Source organism: Apus apus, chromosome 2, assembly GCF_020740795.1.
Source record: "Apus apus isolate bApuApu2 chromosome 2, bApuApu2.pri.cur, whole genome shotgun sequence".
Taxonomy (NCBI): Eukaryota; Metazoa; Chordata; class Aves; order Apodiformes; family Apodidae; genus Apus; species Apus apus.
Window position 1 is genome coordinate 98,750,575 of NC_067283.1, and position 21,215 is coordinate 98,771,789.

Sequence of the window (21,215 nt, forward strand, 5' to 3'; positions counted from 1 at the left end):
AGCATATACAAACTAGTATATATTTGTGACTGAAACTTCACACAATAGTACAGAGAATGTTCAGTATATACGTCACAGCCCTGTGTCCTCCTCTCTCCTCCACTCCCCATATATTTGTTAAAAATTCATTGGTGACAGTTAGGAGACAAACAAGACTCTTCACAAACAGATTAATGGAAAATCCCTACTACAACAATTTGACATTGACAAAATTGTTTCCATCATGAAAGGCTTGTGACATAAAAAGTTTGGTGATAATAGGACTGTCATCTCACAGACAGAAGCCCTACAAACCTGCTGAGATATCCTAGAACAGTATAACAGCAATAATGGATAAAAACAAGTGGCTGAAGTCAGTCAATAGTCAATCATTTAAAGTGATGCTGCACCTACAACAATAACTACTAGAATCAGTTTCTTCAAATTAAATTTAAAATTCAACTCTTATGTGAAAAGGCTCTTTCAGCAGCAGCATTGCTTGTGATTACTCCCAAAACCTGGGATGTCCACCCATGAAGAGAAGATAAAGCATATTTGGGTACCTGCATTCATGCTTTGATACCATCAGTCTATGACCAAGAAATTAGAAAAATCTCACAACTTCTCATTAGACACCCTGACACAGGTGTGTTCAGAAACCTCATTAACAAGTAAGACTCATTCCTATTATAGCAAAAGGTAGGCAAATGTATGGACACAGAAATGCTATGCTGGCATGTGCGTAATAGGTATTTAGGAAGAAAACATTCTGTAATTGTTATGTGTTTTTACAGATGTGTGGAAAAATGGCAAAATGAATTAAAAATGAAAACTTGTTTCACACTATTTTCACTTCCATGAAAAAGCACCACACTTAGTACTGACAATTTTACAGAAGTACAGTATGGAAAGGAATAAAACTAATAGCAATTAAATGTTTAATTAGTAAAATGCAAGAACAATGAGCAATGTTGTAAGCCAGAGGAAGAGTATTTTTCTTGGAAGTTGAAACCAAACAACTGATCAAAATTCTGTCTTAATTACATTTCATTCAGAAAAGATAAAAACAGTAGTATAGCCACGTCTTCTGTAGGTTGAAAACATGCCACTGCATAATTAGCTATTTCTCAATTAAGTTTTCAACTCATAAAGTAGATGCTTTACTTTGAATGCATGATAATAGTGACTAAAAGTAAGTTGCACCTAGCTCATATCAAACACCTTTGGGAATAGCCTGTGGTGGCTATATAGAGTTCAACAGAGTTTGGACAGAAAAAAGAATGCCTGTTACTGGCAGTGGCAGGCCCTACCAAAGATTATCCTCAGGGACAGATGTGGATTAGACAACACCCTGCTTTCTATGCTGAGTGGGGATGAAAGTGCAAGGAGGACAAGAGGCAGAGAGAAGATACGTCTTTAGTTTCTCAGTCAACACATCCGGGGCAGAACAGCCGTCCCAGCAGAGGGGGACAAGGTGCCTCTCCTTGCAAGCTGTTGCATTTCCATCACTTCCTTGGGCTGGGCTAAGGGATAACACGATTTTTAATTTCATCCTCACTCTCCAATTAAGGCATTTGCTGCTGACCAACAAAAAGCCTCATTCTACTTACAACCTTACTTCTACCGTCTGCAGTTAGGATAGGTATGGCTTTGCAGTACACTCTGTCTTCATGTGGACATTTTTGTTAAAAGTAGAAAAGGATAGTCTTTGTTATTTATAATGTAAATCCCAGAGCATGCAGCTCTGGTTTCTATCAAGTCCTTTCTCTCTTAACTCTCTTCCAGCCTGGGATTGCATTTTGCTTTCTTCCATATGGCTTTATAAGAGAATATCTCATTTGTTCTTCAAATCAGGGCAAAGAAACTTGTATTCAAATCCTTTCTCTGAAGATATTTTCAAAGAATTTTGAAGGATGAACAAGTATCCAGTAGCTAGAAAACAAACTCACTTCTAGTATTCACATAGAACTGCAAGGAGTTGGCAAACTTCTGTTTCGGAAAAGATTAAAAACTTTAACTTTGGTAAAATCATCTTAACTCTGCATTGGCAAGGAATTCCTATTGTTATTCAGAGTTTTTACTTCTGTGATATTTGTCTCAGTTTCTTCCAATGAATAATTTTGATAAAATAAAAAGTTGGCAAGATATAAAAATTCACTAAGATGAAAATGTGGGTTTTTTTAACAAATAGAGGATGAAAGAAGCTCCAAGAATTTTTATTAAACATTTGTTTTCTTCTCTGCTGAATAACACTATGATTCTTCAATCATTTCTGCACAGCTAAAACTCACTATGGAGTTATAAATAATATAATCTTATGGCTTGATTAAACTGAACATACTAGGTAGGGTGCCCATTGTGCTTAAATTTGCCTTACCAAGAAAATAAATAGGTCTGTACTAACAACAGACTGTATGTCATGTGCCACAAATATTGTCAACATAATATTTTTGCATATTAGTGAAGTGGGATACACATAAAGGACAATCTTATAGAAACTTAAGTTTAATGTATTTGAGATCTTACAATACTCTTTCTATAACAAATATTTTTAGAAACAAATTAACAGATAATTAGGTACATTTTTTGTCATGTCAGACTAGCAGTGAAATATATATTTATATCATGCTATTGTATCTCATAAACATTAGAAAGTTAAGAGGGTGGTGGATCTTTTTTCCACTTAAAGCAGAACACAATAAATTTCACTTGGAAACATCGGACTTGACTTCTTTCCCCATTACTGCTGGGAAAGCTGATATTATTAACATCCTCTCACTCTTCCCATTACACAACTTATTTTCAAAACTTACATTGTTTCTAGATTATAAAACGCGTTGTGAACACTTTATACAGAAGCATCTATTTCATTTTTTTTCTTTTACTTTATTTAAAAATAATTATCAGAAGAAAATTGAGTGGGAGTGTTGATCTGCCTGAGGGTAGGAAGGATCTACAAAGGGACCTGGACTGGCTGGATTGATGGGTCAAGGCCACTTGTATGAGGTTCAATGAGGCCAAGTACCCGGTCCTGCATTTCAGTCACAACAAGCCCATGCAATGCTACAGGCTTGGGGAAGAGTGTCTGGAAATCTGCCTGGCAGAAAAGGATCTCGGGGTGTTGGCTGACAGCCAGCTTAACATGAGCCAGCAGTGTGTCCAGGTGGCCAAGAAGGCCAAGAGCATCCTGGCTTGTATCAGGAATAGTGTGGCCAGCAGGAGACGGGAAGTGATTGTGCCCCTGTACTTGGCACTGGTGAGGCCACACCTGGAGTACTGTGTGCAGTTCTGAGGCCCTCACTATACACAGGACATTGAGATGCTGGAGTGTGTCCAGAGGAGAGACACCGAGCTGGTGAAGGGTCTAGGAACCAGTTATACAAGGAGCAGCTGAGGGAACTGGAGCTGTTCAGCCTTCAGAACAGGAGGATGAAGGGAGACTTCATTGCCCTCTATAAATACCAGAAAGGAGGTTGTATGGAGGTGAATGCTGGCCTCTTCTGCCAAGTAAATAATGACAAGAACAGAGAAATAGCCTGAAGTTTTGGCAAGGAAGGTTCAGATTGGATATTAGGAAGAATTTCTATACTGAAAGAGTGGTCAGGCATTGGAACAGCCAGCCCAGGGAGGTGGTTGAGTCACCATCCTCGGAGGTATTCAATAAATATGTAGATGTGGCATTTCAGGGCATGTTCTAGTGGCTGATGTAATTTTTTGTGGGTGTTTTTTTGGTGGAGTGTGTGTGGTTGTTTGTCTTTATTGTTTGAGGTTTTTTTTGTGTTGATGGTTGGACTTTGGTCTCAGAGGTCCTTTCTGACCATGACAATTCTGTAATTCTGTGTGATTCTGTGAAGATACTCTTTAGAGCTTGTCAGTAGTACTCTTAATTAACTACAGCAATCACTGTTGAAGAAAATTAGGTTATTCTTTACTAGTTTCTTAGTAAGACACTTTCCATTTACAATACACCATTTTAAAATCAATCTAGTGATACAATATTTTGCATCAAGTTTCAAAGGTCAAAAGAAAAGGATCAAATCTACTGCATAAGACTTGAGAGGTCACATAATACAGGCATTTTAAATAATGTAGCTCTTACGTAGTTTCTACTCAGTAAGTATCTTGTTTCAGGCATCCTTTTTCATACTTCAAATTTTTATAGGCCTCATTCACTAATGTGAAAGTCCTGATGAGATTCAGCAAAGGAAATGGGAAGGTGGGAGGCTATAAAGTATTTCAGGTTTAGCTGCTGGTAGACACTTAGTGAAACATTACTGAATGTTCAGGTTTATATAACAGATACAGTCTAACATTTTAATGTCATTTGCATAATTCTGGCACCAATATTATATGGGAAAATTGATTCTGTACTCTGTTTCTTGGCACAGGGACAAACAATGGAAATGCCAAAATGACAAATTTCCTTCAATTCATTTTACATGCTTTAATTTACAGAAAACTGCTGAAGATGACATAGGAAATTCCTGCAGGATTAGCCTAAGGAAGGTTGAACAGGATGATTGAAACCCTTCAAAATATTTAGCAGCTTGAATATTCTCTGATTATTTTGAATCTTTGAAAAGGCTGGAAACTTATGTTTCCATGTTAAGTTGAAATAATTTGTGTATGACTTTGGCTCCCTTTTATGCACAAAACCTTTTAGTTGAATGGGTTAGCACTACATGTTATTCTACTTCTAATATATTAAATAACAAGAGACGTGTGAGCTCTGACCTACCAAGACCAAAAGACAAGGGACAATGCAGGCTTGCTTACCTAGGCCAAAGAGGAGCCAGAGTTTCCCTCTGTTTTGCTTTGCATAAGCAAATTTATGTTTCTTGCATATACAAATATGCATGTAGAAAAATACAAAAGGTTATTGCATATCAACAACAAAATTCTGACACACTTCCTTGAAAACAGTTCTTATTTCTGTCTGGTTTTGGTTTTGACATGTACCTACAAGCTTAAGTGATGCTTCAAGATTAAGACCTGTCTCATTGAAGACTATTTCTCAGAATTCCTCACTGAGTTTAAAAATGTGACTCTAGCTCTTAGCAGGCAACTTAAAATTTTCAATATAATTTAATTATTTTGTAAGGGCTTACAAGAAATGTGGTAAACCTTTTTGGTAGAGCAAATAAGCATTTGTGATAAGCAAACTGTGACAGGGAATTCACTGTGGAAAAAAGCATTAGTGTTCTAATTAAGGGGGAAACATGTAAGATGTTACTGGTGTGGTTCTTATACAAATGTACATTCCTTCAAATGAGTACTATCATAGAAATGAACAGGATTGCTTATGTGGGTAGGTGTTCATCACTTTGAATAGGGGTAGCAAAAAAAAAAAATAATAATCCAAATAAGGAACACAAACAAGACTCAAACACAACAGAGGTGCTTGAAAGCAATTATTAAATTTGAATTTCTTGGAGGAAGGCCAGACTGTGATTAGATTTTCTGAACATAATTTCCTCAAGGATTTCTATAACTGCAATACTAAAAGCTAGTGCAGGTCTTCATACCAAATTTTATTTGGCTTTATTTATTTAATTATATACAAGGTGACTGTGTTTAGAACTTGTACTATTCAAATTATCTAGAGCAAGAATTACAACACTAAATTTCAGCTAGCTGAAAACTCAGCCTGCAATCCTTTTTTCATCCTAAGCAAATTTAAATCCAAATACAAAAAGGGAACCACTGTGCCAGAGAATGAGGCCCCACACCACAGCCTCCTGAGTGGCTGTAATCATGGATGGAAACTGTCAGACCTGCAGCACTGTGCTGTAAAATTTGAAATGAATACTGATACTGATGTGTTGCCACTAGTAAGTGTCAACCACCAAGTTGTTCCTACCAATGAGACTAATCAGACAGTTGAACTACTAGTTTTCTTTTAGTGGTGCAATCAGAACTGAAAGAGTGCAAGGAAGACACAAATGGAAGAAAAGCTCTATAAAGTGAGAAACCAGCCCACCTCTTTTTAGGGCAGTTTGTGCAGCCTGTGTTCCTTTATCACTATTATTCTGCATTTTAATCTTTTCAGGTCTTTACATATGCATGTTTTTGTGAGCAAATGGAGGATGATAAACTCAATGCCCTTTTATTGAATTGCCTTTTCTCATCAAAAGTAGTCTTACAAAAAATAAAAAGAACCCTCACCTTACTTTACAGCATATTCATTATCAGATCAACTCACACTACTAATTAAGTTTAATTCAACTGCTAAATAACTCCCAAAGAGCCAATTTATCTAAGGTAGTATGAACACATATTCATTTCTCCCTATACATCACCAGCTGTTATTAATTAAATTCTAGTCACTTCAGACTGCAAGTTTGAAATAATTGCCACTATGGAAACACTTCCACACTGTACTTAACAGTGAGTTTGGCTGTTACTTTACTGATATTGATAGTAATCTGAATATAGGTAGACACCACTCTAGCTATTTCCTTTTAGAATTTATGAATATTCAGAGGAATGTGTGGAATTTTCAAATTTGTTTCTTGAATTTAAAAAGCCTTGTCATGAATACACATGCAGAACTGAGTCTGATGGATTATTCTTTAAGGAAAATGTCACTTCTCTGAAGGTGTAATATACCTTTTCAAGCTCAGTGGAGATCACAATGGCAGCAAGTGATTTTTCCTTCTGCAACAGCTTCTTCCCTGGCTGCTGTGCTAAGTTGAGGGTTGAAGTGATGCTTGCAACCTGCTTCCTCACTACCCACTTTCCACCTACATCTATGAAGAATGTCTGGGATGGTGCTTTGACAACCAGTAGGTCTCTGCTGTGCAAAGACCACCAGTATGAACAAGTATTAGTAGGCAAATGTATACTTTGTGCTCCGTTCAGCTTATGCTCAAATTGCAGAAGAAGGTTCATCAGTAAGTTTGCTGATGACACTAAACCGGGAGGAGTGGCTGACACACCAGAAGGCTGTGCTGCGATTCAGCGAGAACTGGACAGGCTGGAGAGTTGCGGGGGAGAAACTTGATGAAATTCAACAAGGGCAAGTGTAGAGTCTTGCACCTGGGGAAGAACACCCCATGGACCAGTACAGGTTGGGGACTGACCTGCTGGAGAGCAGTGTAGGGGAAAGGGACCTGGGGGTCCTGGTGGACAGGAGGATGACCATGGGCCAGCAATGTGCCCTTGTAGCCAAGAAGGCCAATGGCATCCTGGGGTGCATTAGAAAGGGGGTGGTTAGTAGGTCAAGGGAGGTTCTCCTCCCCCTCTATTCTGCCTTGGTGAGGCCGCATCTGGAATATTGTGTCCAGTTCTGGGCCCCACAGTTCAAGAAGGACAGGGAACTGCTTGAAGGAGTCCAGCACAGAGCCACAAAGATGGTGAAGGGAGTGGAACATCTCCCTTATGAGGAAAGGCTGAGGGAGCTGGGTCTCTTTAGCTTGGAGAAGAGGAGACTGAGGGGCGACCTCATCAATGTTTACAAATATGTTAAGGGCGAGTGTCTGGAGGACGGAGCCAGGCTTTTTTCAGTGATGTCTAATGATAAGACAAGGGGCAATGGGTGCAAAATGGAACATAGAGGGTTCCACGTAAACATCAGAAAAACCTTCTTTACTGTGAGAGTGACGGAGCACTGGAACAGGCTGCCTAGAGAGGTTGTGGAGTCTCCTTCACTGGAGACACTCAAAACCCACCTGGACAAGTTGCTGTGTGATGTACTCTAGGTGATCCTGCTCTAGCAGGGGGGTTGGACTAGATGATCTTTCGAGGTCCCTTCCAACCCCTAAGATTCTGTGATTTTGTGATTGTCATCAAGTTACATTAATTACAGCATTTCAAGCCTTAAGCAAATACCTTAGATTTTAAACATATGAAAGAGAACTGGAGACAGAAAAAGATAAATGTATAGGGCCTGTAAGTTATTCTAATCAACAATTCACATCTATGATTCACCAAGCAAATTCACCAGGACTAGCTCTATTCCTAGAATTATTTTGTTTTAATCTTGCAACTCATATAGCCACTTCATGTAAATTTAATTGGGCACTCTGAGGTTGACCGAATACATACACAATCTTACTGGAAGAAAGCACTAGAGCAACCTGACATTCATTAGCTACTGAGAAGCTACATCAAGCCAAATTGTCTATCCAGCTTTATGTGATGATTCAAGGAATATTTTTCATCATTACTTTACAAAATGACTAAAAGAAACCTGTTTTATGTAACTTTGGGAATCCTGCTGAGGTTCCTGACAATTGATAAAATGAAATTAAAAGAAAACAACCAGGGCAAATAAAAAGAAATTTGCATGAATTGTGGTCAAATGGAAAGAAGATAATGGGCATGGTATTTACTTATAAGGAACTTGCCTTGTAAACTGTAGATTTCTCCAACGCTGTTCTGCCGGGTGATATGATGCCAATATGCACTACGAGGAAGTGAGATCGACTTGGATAATGTCATTGGTTCAGACAGACTGGTCTGGAGCTAAAAAACAAAGCAAATATAAATACAAGATCACACAGAACCATGTGTGATAGATAATCTCAAAATTGTAAATTGAATGAATGTTGCTATGACAATAGTATTTTCTGAATTACTACAGGTTTTATATTGTCATTTAAACTGTATTAAAAGTTTCAGCACTGTGAATGTTCAGGAAAAAGCTGCAAAAGGGTATTTGGGTATATAGGTTCATGAGCACAATTAATCTTAGGACATAGGAATATGTACTTATCTACTATCTACAGCTATTATTGTTGCCTTCAGGATTTTGTTCATTTCTTCCCTAACTTTATGATAATGATGAATTAATATATGCTTGAAATCTTAAACCTCTCGAAAATTCAGGTGGAGGCATCTTATGACCACTAGCAGTATACAGCCTCAAGAGCCCAGTCTGGGGGACCTCATGTAACCAAAACTGTGAATTGCATGATAAGGGTCCGTGTGTACAAGAGCTATGGCACAGAAACATGACAGGAGCAATGTAAACATTATTAAAGAGAGCTTTGTCTCCAATGTACTTGTAACGTGAGGGAAAGACTAGGCTGCAGAAAAAAAAAAATTATAATTGAAAAAAAAAATGGAGGGTCGTGCTTCCTGACAACCTCTTTGGATATATCTGTATAACTTACACTTTCTCTGTCTACAAAAGATAATGTATCTGAAAAATTTTTGTATCTCTGGCTTTACAGAATATCAGTACTTTGTGGAATTTAACAAATCTCGATGATGCTGTGGAGCATTAATTTCTTCATGGGATGTCTGGAATGATCGACAGTGAAGGATCAGTTACATCTGAGGATTTAGAGTGGAAAATGTATTTTCAGGAGTGACATCAGGAGGGTTAGGGTGTTACTCTGAAAAGGTATGCCCAGAAACCCACATTTTCAGAGTCTAGCTAAAGAACAGAAGGTATTCAAGGTCTGGATAATTTATTGCAGGCTAATTATTAACTCCTAGGGATTCAGCATTCAGAATCATAATGCCAAATAATAATAATAATAAAAAAGCCATATTTATCTTTACAAACATATTATGATGTAATGAAACCCCCTCCCCCCCTTCTTAGAGACAATATCCACCCAAAGATCTACCATTATTTCATTTTTCAGTATTAACATACGCTGACTGTATGATGGCAGATAATTTGCTTAACATCAATCTATTGCAATTTCTTCTGTTGTTGTTTGCTTGAAAACTGCCATCAAAATTACACCCTGTCTACAGCTAATGTTTTTTCTGCCAAATATTACATTTCATTTGTCAGTGGTGCAGAGCATCACTGGAAGCTATTCAATACGAAATAGAGAACTTGTAGAAACATTTCCTCCACTAAAAAAAGTTAAAAATCCTTGCCACAAGAATTTAACTTGAGAAGTTAAGGTTTATTGATATGGTAACAAACCTTTTAAGTGATTTTCTCATGCTAGTATATAGCAAGGGCAACAAGAGTAATTTTGTTGAGTAAGAAAAATAAAAACATTGTAACTTCAATACACAGATGATTTATTCATAATTTATTCACTCAAGAGGTAAATCATAGTCTTGAGGCAGTAGACAAAAATTTTCACTAGTATGCATTCTAAAAAATGTGACTCCAGTAAAGGGAATCATTTTGACTATGTTTCATTATCTCAAAAATAAATCCTTGGGCTGAAATTTGTATGGTTATTCCTGATCTGAACTAGTTAGTTCCTGCCTGATCTGACCAGCACTGATGCAGAAGAACTTTATAGGCATATATTAAAGCTTTGAAAGAGTAAAAAAAATACCTGTTCTCATAACTTAAGGTAAGATCTGCTCAAGTGCTGAACATCTCATGGCAAGCATTCACAGATAAAATGCTATTTTTATTTTATTAAAATAACATCCTTGAAAAAAACCACAAACCTTTAAAATACATTGTTACTTTTGATTTAAGTTTGAAACTTTAAAATATAAATATACAGCTAACTCAAACAGAACATTTCACTGAGGAAAATCAAGTAAAATAACTGTTTAGTTATTTTCTTTTCTTGGCACATGTAGATAATCAGTTTCCTGCATGGATTTATTTCTGTCCTTAATTTAACATAAATATAACAATTACAAAATTATTTCACCTATCTCCTTAAGCCTATTTACCACTTATAAGATTAAATCTAGATCTCTGAGTATGGATCACGTCTTATATAAGAGGCCAATGTTCAGCTGTTGCTTCCAACACTGGCACGTTTTCCACGGAAGCTGGCAAAACATGTTCAGATTCATTAACATCAACTGTACACAGGGCCAAAACAGCAGAGGTAGCACTGACACATAGAAGAAATAAACGTTTCAATCTAGGAATGATTTTAAGGTAATTCTGCCCCTCTACTCCACTCTGGTGAAAGCTCACCTGCAGTATTGCGTCCTGGAATCTTCAGTACAGGAAAAACAAAGACATGGGGTTCAGAGAAGGGCCACAAAAATGATCAGAATGGGCTAAGAGATTTGGGGTTGTTCAACCTGAAGAAGAGAAGCCTCTGGGAAGACCTTATTGCAACCTTTCAGTACTCTAAGAAAGATGGGGACAGACTTTTTAAGGAGGGTCTGTAGCAATAGGAAAAGGGGCAATTATTTTAAACTAAAAGAGGGTAGGTTCAGACTAGGCATAAGAAAGAAATCTTTTACAATTAGGGTAGTGAGACATAGCAACAGGTTGCCTACTGTGGTGGGGGATGCCCACTTTTTCGCCCACTTTAAGAGGGAGAAAATGATGATGTAATTAGAACTTGGGTGAAAAGTAGAGATGCATACATCAAAACCACATCAACACAGGGATTTTTTTGGTGGTAATATAAAAAAAAAATCCATTACTGAAGCCTTTTTGTTATTTGACATGAAATACCTAGCAGTTAGGTTTCCTACAACTTCCTCCGGAATCTTTCTTTGATAACATACCTTTCACAGAGTGAATGATAAATTTGTTCCCTGTTTCCAAATCCAATATCCAAATCAAAAATATCCAAACTATGAAGTCATAGGAAGTCTTTGCATTGCCAGAGACCACTTTATAATTCTTAAAGGACTATTTGATTGCAATAGAAATAAACCCCATAAAAACCTATTTATGTATCACTGTAAGTAGTTCCCCATGTTTTTCATTATTGTTCTTTCAGGAGACAAGGCTTAAGGGCTAAAATTCCTTTTAAGTCCCAGAGGCCATCTCCATTGACTTAAATAGATTTGTTACTCTGATATCAATAAAGAGAAGAATTCCCAGAATAGAAACTGTTAAATATATCAGGGTTCTGAGCTATGATCTCTTTAGCATATTATTCTCTCATTTTCTTTTTGAATCAAAAAGTAAAACCACTGAAGGTGACAGAAAATACATTTAGCTGGTGAAAAGAACTGAACAATATACAGCTCATTCTTTTTTTTTAGCCTGCAATAAAGACCATTTGTATTTTACAGATATGCTCTGGAAATAGGTTAGTTTATTATGGATAAAAAAATCCAGCTAATTTCACATTCTCATTGGAGTCTTTAAACAAACAGCAAGAGAACTAGGTCACAGAAGACTAACAAGAACTGTAGTCTGGAAATATGAATGAAATATCAATATTTAGGTTGTTTCTTTTTTCTTTGTAACTCTAAAGAAGGTTGCTTTGTGTGTTATGTCTTGAAGAGGAAGAGAGGTCAAGAAATATATTTCAGTTCTCAGGTTTCCATTAGCTGACAGTGGAATAGCACAGACTCATTTTACTGGTATCCACAGTGAAAAATTACAAGTGTTTTAAGAATCACACAATCTAGTAGGTTGCATCTGCTGAGGTACCAGCTCAGCTGTCAGCTGAGTTAGAGAACAAGCAGAAGGGAAGAAGTTTTTACTCTTTTGCTTTATGAGTTTTCAGTAATGACCAAGTAAAAGGTGTCACGTTTGCCATTTTTTCAAAAGCAGATACTGTTGTCCCATGTTCCACTTGTTGAACAAAAAACCTATTCTATAAAAAGAAGTTCCCATCCAGTTCTGTGAAACAGATTATTACTTCTTAAGCACAGTGCTTTACCCATTTTCCTGAATTTTATAATGCTGTTCCAAACAATTTTTCCAGCTTCTCATTTTGTATTCTCTCTCTTCATTGACCTACTTCCATACTGTCTTGTAACTGTAAGACCTGGAATTCTAATAATTAGATTGTGCCTTGATCCAGAACTTCTTTGAAAATACTTAATGAAAATGGATCCAGGGTGTAATTCTATGAAAGCCCAATGAGAATATTCTTCCCTTTGGTGATGCTTTACTAATAGTTACTCTCTGGTTCTAATTCCCCCCTAACCCTTTGGTCATGATCACTTAGCTTGCTTAGAAAATAGTCATGTTAGTTGGACTGTGTCCATTATCTAAAGGTCTCTACTATTAATATAAACACTGAGAGGTATCAGCATACAATTTATTTCTTATGCACTGCTTTAGGTTTATTTTTTATGTTTTTATCTGTCTTGCTGTTACTAACAGAATGCACAATATTGGCAAAACCTCACCAATATATGACCTCATAAGTACTTAAAAGACTTACAGAAAGGCTAACTGTGAATGTAGCTTCAGTTACTTCAGCCTTTATAATATATTTTGAGCACTTTGTTTTTCAGTAGCTATTCTAACCTTGTTATGACCTTTTAGAGAGTTTCTTAATCAATTATGGAGGAAAAATCTCAAAATAATAACACCGCTTTGCAGTGCCAAGGTGGATGATGATTATTCTTTGGCTGTGGAATAACATTATGTATGAATAATAAAGCAATGGTGAAAGAAAAGTATTCTGAAGGAAGATTCAAAGGGACTAACATTTTTTTCCTAATCTCCTTGGCCACACTATAAAGAAAGAATTGGGACATTTTGCTCCTTTTCTGGCAGAAGTCTGTTGGGTTTTTTTCTTAATTTTTTTTTTCATTCCTCTAAAAGAATCTCATAATAGATCACTTTGTTGTCTGACAGAAAGGATTAATGTTGGAGAAAAGTAGCTGAATTTTACAGTGCATTGGGATTATATTTGTTGAATGTCAGTAAAGTGTGTGTCTTCACTCATATTCTGTTTTTTTGCTTCTTTCATGAAAGAATTTTCCTGTCTATCAAAACTACACTAATTACTGTGAGGGAAGAAGGTCAGGTTCTTACCTCTTCACAAGGTTTGAGCCATTGCATTATGCATAGGCAATATCCACATCACCAATATAGACCGTGGGATCAAGGGCACCCTCAGCAGGTTTGCAGATGACACCAAGCTGACTGGTGAAGTTGACACAACAGAGGGAAGGGAAGTTATCCAGAGGGACCTTAGACAGCTAGAGAAGTGGGCCTGTGTGAACTTAATGAGGTTCAAAAAGGGTAAATGCAAGGTCCTGCACCTGCATAGGGTCAATCCTTGGTATTAATACAGGCTGGGGGACGAGGTGATAGAGAGCAGCCCTACTACAGAAAGGGATTTAGGGATGAAAAGTTGAACATGAGCAAACAATGTTCACCTGTAGCCCAGAGGGCAAATCACATGTTGGGCTGCAACAAAAGAAGTGTGGCCGGCAGGTCAAGGGAGGTGATTCTTCCCCTCTACTCTGCTCTTGTGACAACGCACCTGGAGCACTGTCTCCAGTTCTGGAGTCCTTAGCACAAGAGGGATATCAACCTGTTGGAGTGAGCCCAGAGAAGGGCCACAAAAATGATCAGAGGGCTGGAGCACCTCTGCTGTGAAGACAGGTTGTTCAGCCTGGAGAAGAGAAGACTCCAGGGGGATCTTATCGTGGCCTGCCAGTACATGAAGAGGACCTACAGGAAAGCTGGGGAGGGACTGTTTACAAGGTGTGTAACAATAGGGCAGTGGTCTTAAACTAAAGCAGGGTAGATTTAGATTGGGTATCAAGAAGTTGCTCTTTACTATGAGGGTGGTGAAGCACTGGAACAGGTTACCCAGAGAGGTGATGGAGGCCTCATCCCTGGAAATATTAAAGGTCAGGCTTGATGAGGCTCTGAGCAATCCGCTCTAGTTAATAAGGTCCTTGCGCACTGCAAGGGGTGCTGGACTAGATGATCTTTAAAAGCCCCTTTCAACGCTGCACATTCTATGTTTCTACGATTCTGCTGACATGAACGGATCTGGGACTATCTGAAGCCTGACTATACAGTAGGTCTTAGTGGAAACTAACACAACTAAATTGTGGGAGTCTCTAATACACAGGAGAAATTGCTAGGCAGGTTGAACTAATTTCTTCAATAAATATATACAAAGATGTGTGTGTATATATATGGTAGAGAATACGGTATTGCATGGACATTATTTGCAGATATTGATTATCCTTATTGTTACCATGAAAAGAGAGTTTTTATGAAAGAGAGGTGCTGGACAAATTGAAGGAAGATTTTGCAGATATTGATTTGTTCACCAGAAAATATACAGCATTTGGGACTGTGTGATACTATAGAATAATATCTCTAAGCAGCATCACTTGGGGCAGAGTTCAGGTTTTAGAAGCAAAAAATTTAGGATTTTTGTACAAGTTCAGCACAGATACACTTGTTTAAAAGTATGGCTATTTTCAGATGGGAAAGGGTGATGATCAGAGCCAAAACCACCTAAAACAGAAAAGCAAAATTGAAAATGAAAAATAGGTGGGGGAGGCCCCATCCCTGGAGACATTCAAGGTCAGGCTTGATGGGGTCTGAGAGATCTGTTCTAGTTGGAGATGTTCCTGCTTATTGCAGTGGAATTGGACTAGGTGACCTTTATAAGTCACTTCCAACCCAAAAAATTCTGTGATTCTGTGATTTTAACATTGGGAGACACTTTTTTTTGTGACAATAACCAAGCACTGGCACAGGCTGTCCAGGGAGGTTGAGGAGTCTCCCAAAATTCAAGAGCTATCTGGACATGGTCCTGGGTCACCAGCTGTGCGTGGCTCTACTTGATTGAGGACGGTTGACAAGATGACGCCCAGAGGCCCTTGCATCCTCAGTTGGTCTGTCATTCTGTGATTAGCATTTCCAAATTTAAAGACAAGGTTGTACTAAAGAGGGACAGTGACAGATTTATCTTCTGAACACTGTAAGATTAAATAAGTTGGAGTGGCAAAGAACGAGCTGAAATGCATCAATTGAAGAGGTCAAAGAAGAGACTGTCCACAAAGGCTGGTATGCTTCACCACGAGTTTTCTGGGGAATTGAAGTTGAGATTTATGGTCTTCCAGTAGATTATCTTTCATGAGGTGTGTCAAGTCAAAGTTAAAATTGTGAGGCTTGCAATCAGTGCTGACATCCAAAGTCTTGCCTTTCTTATGTCTGATCTTTACTCTCCTTGCTCTGCTGAGTATTTCTCTCTCTGACAAAACTGCTCGTTTTTGGCCTGATGTGTTTTGGAGAATATTTCAAAACATGCAAGTTGCTTCATGGTATTGCTTGCCAAAAGATATGATCTATCTTAAAGAGGTATTTGGGACACTTAAGTGCCTTAAAGTATCTTTATTTGAAAGCACTGAAAGGACAGCCTTTCTGACTTGCTTGAAGTTGGTTTGGCCAGCTTTAGAGATAGTATGATAAAAGCCATGGCATGAAAAATGTCCTTCAGTGGTGAACAGACTTCAAAAACTCTCTCTAGCATGTGGCGAGAAAGGTGAAAAAAGGATGCACAAAGAATGTCCGCAGTTGAGAGAAACTTACCTCAGTATGTTTGGGGCTGAAAAACTGAAATATTATGACTTGCGTAAGTATTGTGGCTCTAAACGCCATCACACAAGAATCTGTATTAAGAGTGTTCACTGCACCGTTAATTCATAGAATCATAGAATCATAGAATCCTAGGGGTTGGAAGGGACCTCGAAAGATCATCTAGTCCAACCCACCTGCTAGAGCAGGGTCACCTAGAGTACATCACACAGGAATGCGTCCAGGCAGGTTTTGAATGTCTCCAGTGAAGGAGACTCCACAACCTCTCTGGGCAGCCTGTTCCGTTGCTCTGTCACTCTCACAGTAAAAAAAAATTTTCTGATATTCACCTTAAACCTCCTATGCTCCAATTTGCATCCATTACTCCTTGTCCTATCACTGGTCATCACTGAAAAAAGCTTAACTCCATCTTCTTGACACTCACCCTTTACGTATTTGTAAACATTGATGAGGTCACCCCTCAGTCTCCTTTCTCCAAACTAAAGAGACCCAGCTCCCTCAGCCTTTCCTCATAAGGGAGATGTTCCACTCCCTTAATCATCTTTGTGGCTCTGCGCTGGACTCTTTCAAGCAGTTCCCTGTCCTTCTTGAACTGAGGGGCCCAGAACCGGACACAATACTCCAGATGTGGCCTCACCAAGGCAGAATAGAGGGGGAGGAGAACCTCCCTTGACCTACTAACCACCCCCTTTCTAATGCACCCCAGGATGCCATTGGCCTTCTTAGCCACAAGGGCACATTGCTGGCCCATGGTCATCCTCCTGTCTACCAGGACCCCCAGATCCCTTTCACCTACACTGCTCTCCAGCAGGTCAGCCCCCAACCTGTACTGCTACATGGCGTTTTTCTTCCCCAAATGCAAAACTCTACACTTGCCCTTGTTGAACTTCATCAGGTTTTTCCTTGCCCAACTCTCCAGCCTGTCTAGGTCTCTCTGAATGGCAGCTCAGCCTTCTGGTGTGTCAGCCACTCCTCCCAGCTTGGTGTCATCAGCAAACTTGCTGAGGGTACATTCTGTACCCTCATCCAGGTCGTTGATGAAGATGTTGAACAACACCAGTCCCAGTACCAACCCCTGAGGGACTCCATTAGTCACAGGCCTCCAACTAGATTCTGCCCCATTGACTACAATTGAGTTTCATTCCTTCTGATAAGCAAATGCCTTGGACCTAGCAAACTCTCTTAAGAAGTTTTTCTTCTGTTTTCTAAAACATATCAGTAGTTTCCAATTACAAATATTTGTGGAAATCACATTTCTTTTAGCTACTTCACTTCAGTATATAGAAGTTGCTGGTACCAATGAACTTCAGTAAAATGACAGGAAGATAATTTTCTGAATACTTCCTGAAACAGTAATAATCAATAACCTTTCATAAATAGTCCTTATTAAGCTTCTTAGTGTGTGATTGCATTATTCAGTAACACACATAGTATTGCTGACTTCTGCTTTCTGACATTTACAGAAGTTAGTTTTGTATGTCATACAGACACCTACCAATTGACAACAACAAAAAATTAGCAAACTCAATATATATGAAAGTTACTATAATGTAGTAAACCCTCTTAGATGACTCTAATACCTTCTAGAAGAACACATTTCCTTCCTTTTAACTAGTTACTTTTAAACATTACAAAGGCATCTTAAATCATATATACTGGGGCTAATTATACATGTGAAATGCATACAAATGTACAGGAAAGTAAATTATTAAGTTTTACATTTGATATATACTGTATTTTGGGGGAGGAGCCTAAAATAAGCCTGCACATATGAACATATTGATTTAATTTCATTTATTAATATTTAATAGAACCATAGAGTCCTAGAATGGTTTGGGTTGGAAGGGACCATAAAGATCACCTGCTTCCAACCTCCCTGCCATGGGCAGGGGCACCTCCCACTAGACCAGGTTGCTCAAAGCCCCATCCAACCTGGCCTTGAACACTTCCAGGGATGGGGCATCCACAACTTTCCAGGGTAACCTGTGCCAGTGTCTCACCACCCTCATACTAAAGAACTTCCTAATGTCTAACCTGTTTATTTCATTTAATATTTACTTTATTAGCTCCACTGCCTTTAGCAGGCTTTTACAAAGTTAAAATCAACTGAGAAGCTGGTATATATAAAAACAAAGGGCTGTTCTTTTCCAGTCTCTGTACTGACACACATGGGGATCACATCACTATAATGTATACAGGTAGATACAGCCTTGACATGACTCCGTTTAAAAATGTCTATAAGCAATCATTCGAAAGCAATGAATGCACTTCTAAATAAATACACATAATGTATCTTTGGAAATATTTTTTGGGGGTCCAGAAAAAACTTAAAATGAGGGATAGGGCTCTCCAAATCACAGTCCAAATTTCTGCCTATAAAAGAAGCTAGTGAAGTTTTTACTTCCTTACTGATCCTAGTTTACTAATGTAGCAAACAGCTGCAAATCAGGAACCCAGTTTGGAAAGGGAGAAACAGAGAAGTTTGTAAATTGCTGTATCTTTCAACATATTTGCATCAGCCTAATAAATCCTGCAGCTCCTTTCTCCATTTAATTTCTTTTTCAGACAATAACTCAGGTGTTGTTTTTTTTTGCTGGCAAAAGTTGCTTGCTGTAGTAGAGGTTGTAGATGCATGACAATATGTCACATAACTCAAGTCTTTCAAAACCTACAGTTGCCATTTAATACAACAGCCCTTTACCTCTGTGCCAGTAAGTTCCAGCTTCATGAAACAAAGGAAATAGAATTATACCTGTTGCCATGGAAATCTGCAACTCCATAATTTATTTTTCTTCATATAATACAAAATGCATGTAAAGGTGATTACTGAACAGTATGTGGGAAACATTCAGAAATTACATCATTTTACAAATTATTTTACAAATTATTTTACAAAATCTCTCAGCTAGTAGCAACTGCAACTTTTACCACTGTGTACTACAAGGAAACAATTAAGAATAATGAAGAGACCACAAGTTCTTCCATTTTATAAACAAGAACCTATGCTGATTTGAATTTTGTCAACAGATTTTGAATCGCAGATGCTGTAGGAAAACACATTCAACAGACAGCCATATGAATCCATATGAATCTTGCCTGGCAGCTACATTTTATGGAAATGGATTCTGACAGACTGAATATGTGATGAGACTAGCAGCTTTTACCCTGAGACAGTCATAAGTAACACAGTGATGTATGCTTCTACCATAGCCTGGAAAATCTTCATTAAGCCCTGCTGCTGAATAACTGCAGAACTGCAAATTTTTTGAGAAACCAATTCCTGAAGTTTAGATGGGTCAGTACTCCAGTACCTTTTATCATCTTCATCGTCAACATAGGCAGCAGGACAGAACCTGCCCTTAGGAAATTTGGGGACCACATCAAACTAGGGGGAGCAGTCAAACACCCAGACAGAAGGGCTTCCTCAGCAAAGCAGAGGAAAGAGCTGAAAGAAATCTCATGAAGTGCAGCAATGACAGATGTTAACTTTACAAGTGGCTCAGGGCAACTCAGTACATGAGTACAGCCTGGGGATTGACTTGCTTGGTAAAAGGTCTGCCAAAAGGACCTAGTGGTTGTAGTGGTAACATGAATGATCAGTGTACATATGCAGTGACGGAGGTTAATCACATACTGGACCACATTAGCAATAGCATGGCCAGCAGACTGGGGGAGTCACACTTCCCCATTATTTGGCACTTGTGAAAACAGTGCCTTCAGAGAGTCCTCATGTTTCGGCAAGAGAAATGTCAAACTGGAGAGAGCCTGGCAGAGAACTTCTAAGAAGCAAAATATGATTAGTGACACTGGATTAAGTGTCTCAAGCTTATTCAGCAAGAGAAAGAGAAGGCTAAGAGAAATCTAACTTCAGCTTCAATCTCTCTTCTTAAAGATATGTTGTAGAGAGGACTTCTACCAGAGATGCAGAGGGAAAGGACAACAGGCAACAGTCACTGGCTATGGCAAAGGAAATGTGAGGCAGACTTAAGAAAAAATTCTTCAAATTAGATCAGCCAAGAGCTGGAATTGGTACTCATGACCCACATCCTTGGGGGTATTCAAAACTTGACTGGGTAAGAACCTGGGTAACTTGATGTAGTGATGCTGCTATCCCTGCTCTGAACAGGAGATGAGATGAGCTGACCACCAGCAGTCCCTTGCAATGCCAGTTTCTCTGATACTGTAGTCAATAGGTTTGAAAATCTGAGAGCTAATGAGATGTGCTGTGCCAGTGCATTAATGTGACATAATTTTGCTTACTGTGGTAGTTGCACATCTTTATATAATACAGCTACTGTAGTAAGTGAAATAATGTCAAATCAACAGTGCAGGGTCTGTATTGTTTGTACTGCTATCTCACATTTCTCCTGAACCAGATTCTTGCACAGCTGAGAAATAAAAACTGTTAGCATGGCTGGCATCATGTGAGATATCAGTAGTGTAAGTAAGAAATATGAAAGTAGCGCAAGAGAAATATGAAACATCAACAGCCCCTATCTAGACAGGCTTTGATTAATACATATCAAAATCTGCTTGTACTTTGAAAACTGCCCATATTTCATTTATGGCTTTTTTAGATACTAAGTATCTGTTGTCTTCAGTCTAAACATAATCAGAGAGATTATTATAAATAATTTTAATGTTAAAATATCCATGATCTTTATAAAAAGGAATGGAAACAGAGAAAAAAAGCAAAAGGAAGACAAACGGTGAAATACACCTAATTTTTGTCCTACTGACAGGTACCTGATGAGCCAAAGCACAAAAAGCTCAGGAGGGATTTACAGAATAACTTTTGGACTATTACAAGAGTTTTTTTATCTCCTCTCAGATTATGACTTTTTGTAATTCTCCTATTCTCTGAAAAGCACTGTGTTCCTGATAAAGAAGTTTCTTATTAATCAGAGACAAAGCCTTAACTATTCCCTCGGGTGATATAAAGAACTCCTCAAAAGAGTTGCTGAAACACAGGAAGGTCTTGCTTGACAGGAAACACAGAATGATACTATAGTTCAAAAGACTGATGAAAACCATGTAAAAAAGAACTTTTTAAGAAGCTATTTCTTCTGTGAAT

General features: G+C 38.3%; 1 protein-coding gene across 1 annotated transcript in view; it reads right to left on the reverse strand.

Annotated features, from left to right (window-relative positions):
* Positions 1–21,215, reverse strand: part of DOK6 (docking protein 6) — a 242,296-nt gene that overhangs the window by 33,987 nt on the left and 187,094 nt on the right. The window contains exon 7 of the mRNA XM_051612120.1: positions 8,328–8,445. Within this exon, the coding sequence (XP_051468080.1) occupies positions 8,328–8,445 (118 nt within the window). The remainder of the gene's footprint in view (positions 1–8,327; positions 8,446–21,215) is intronic.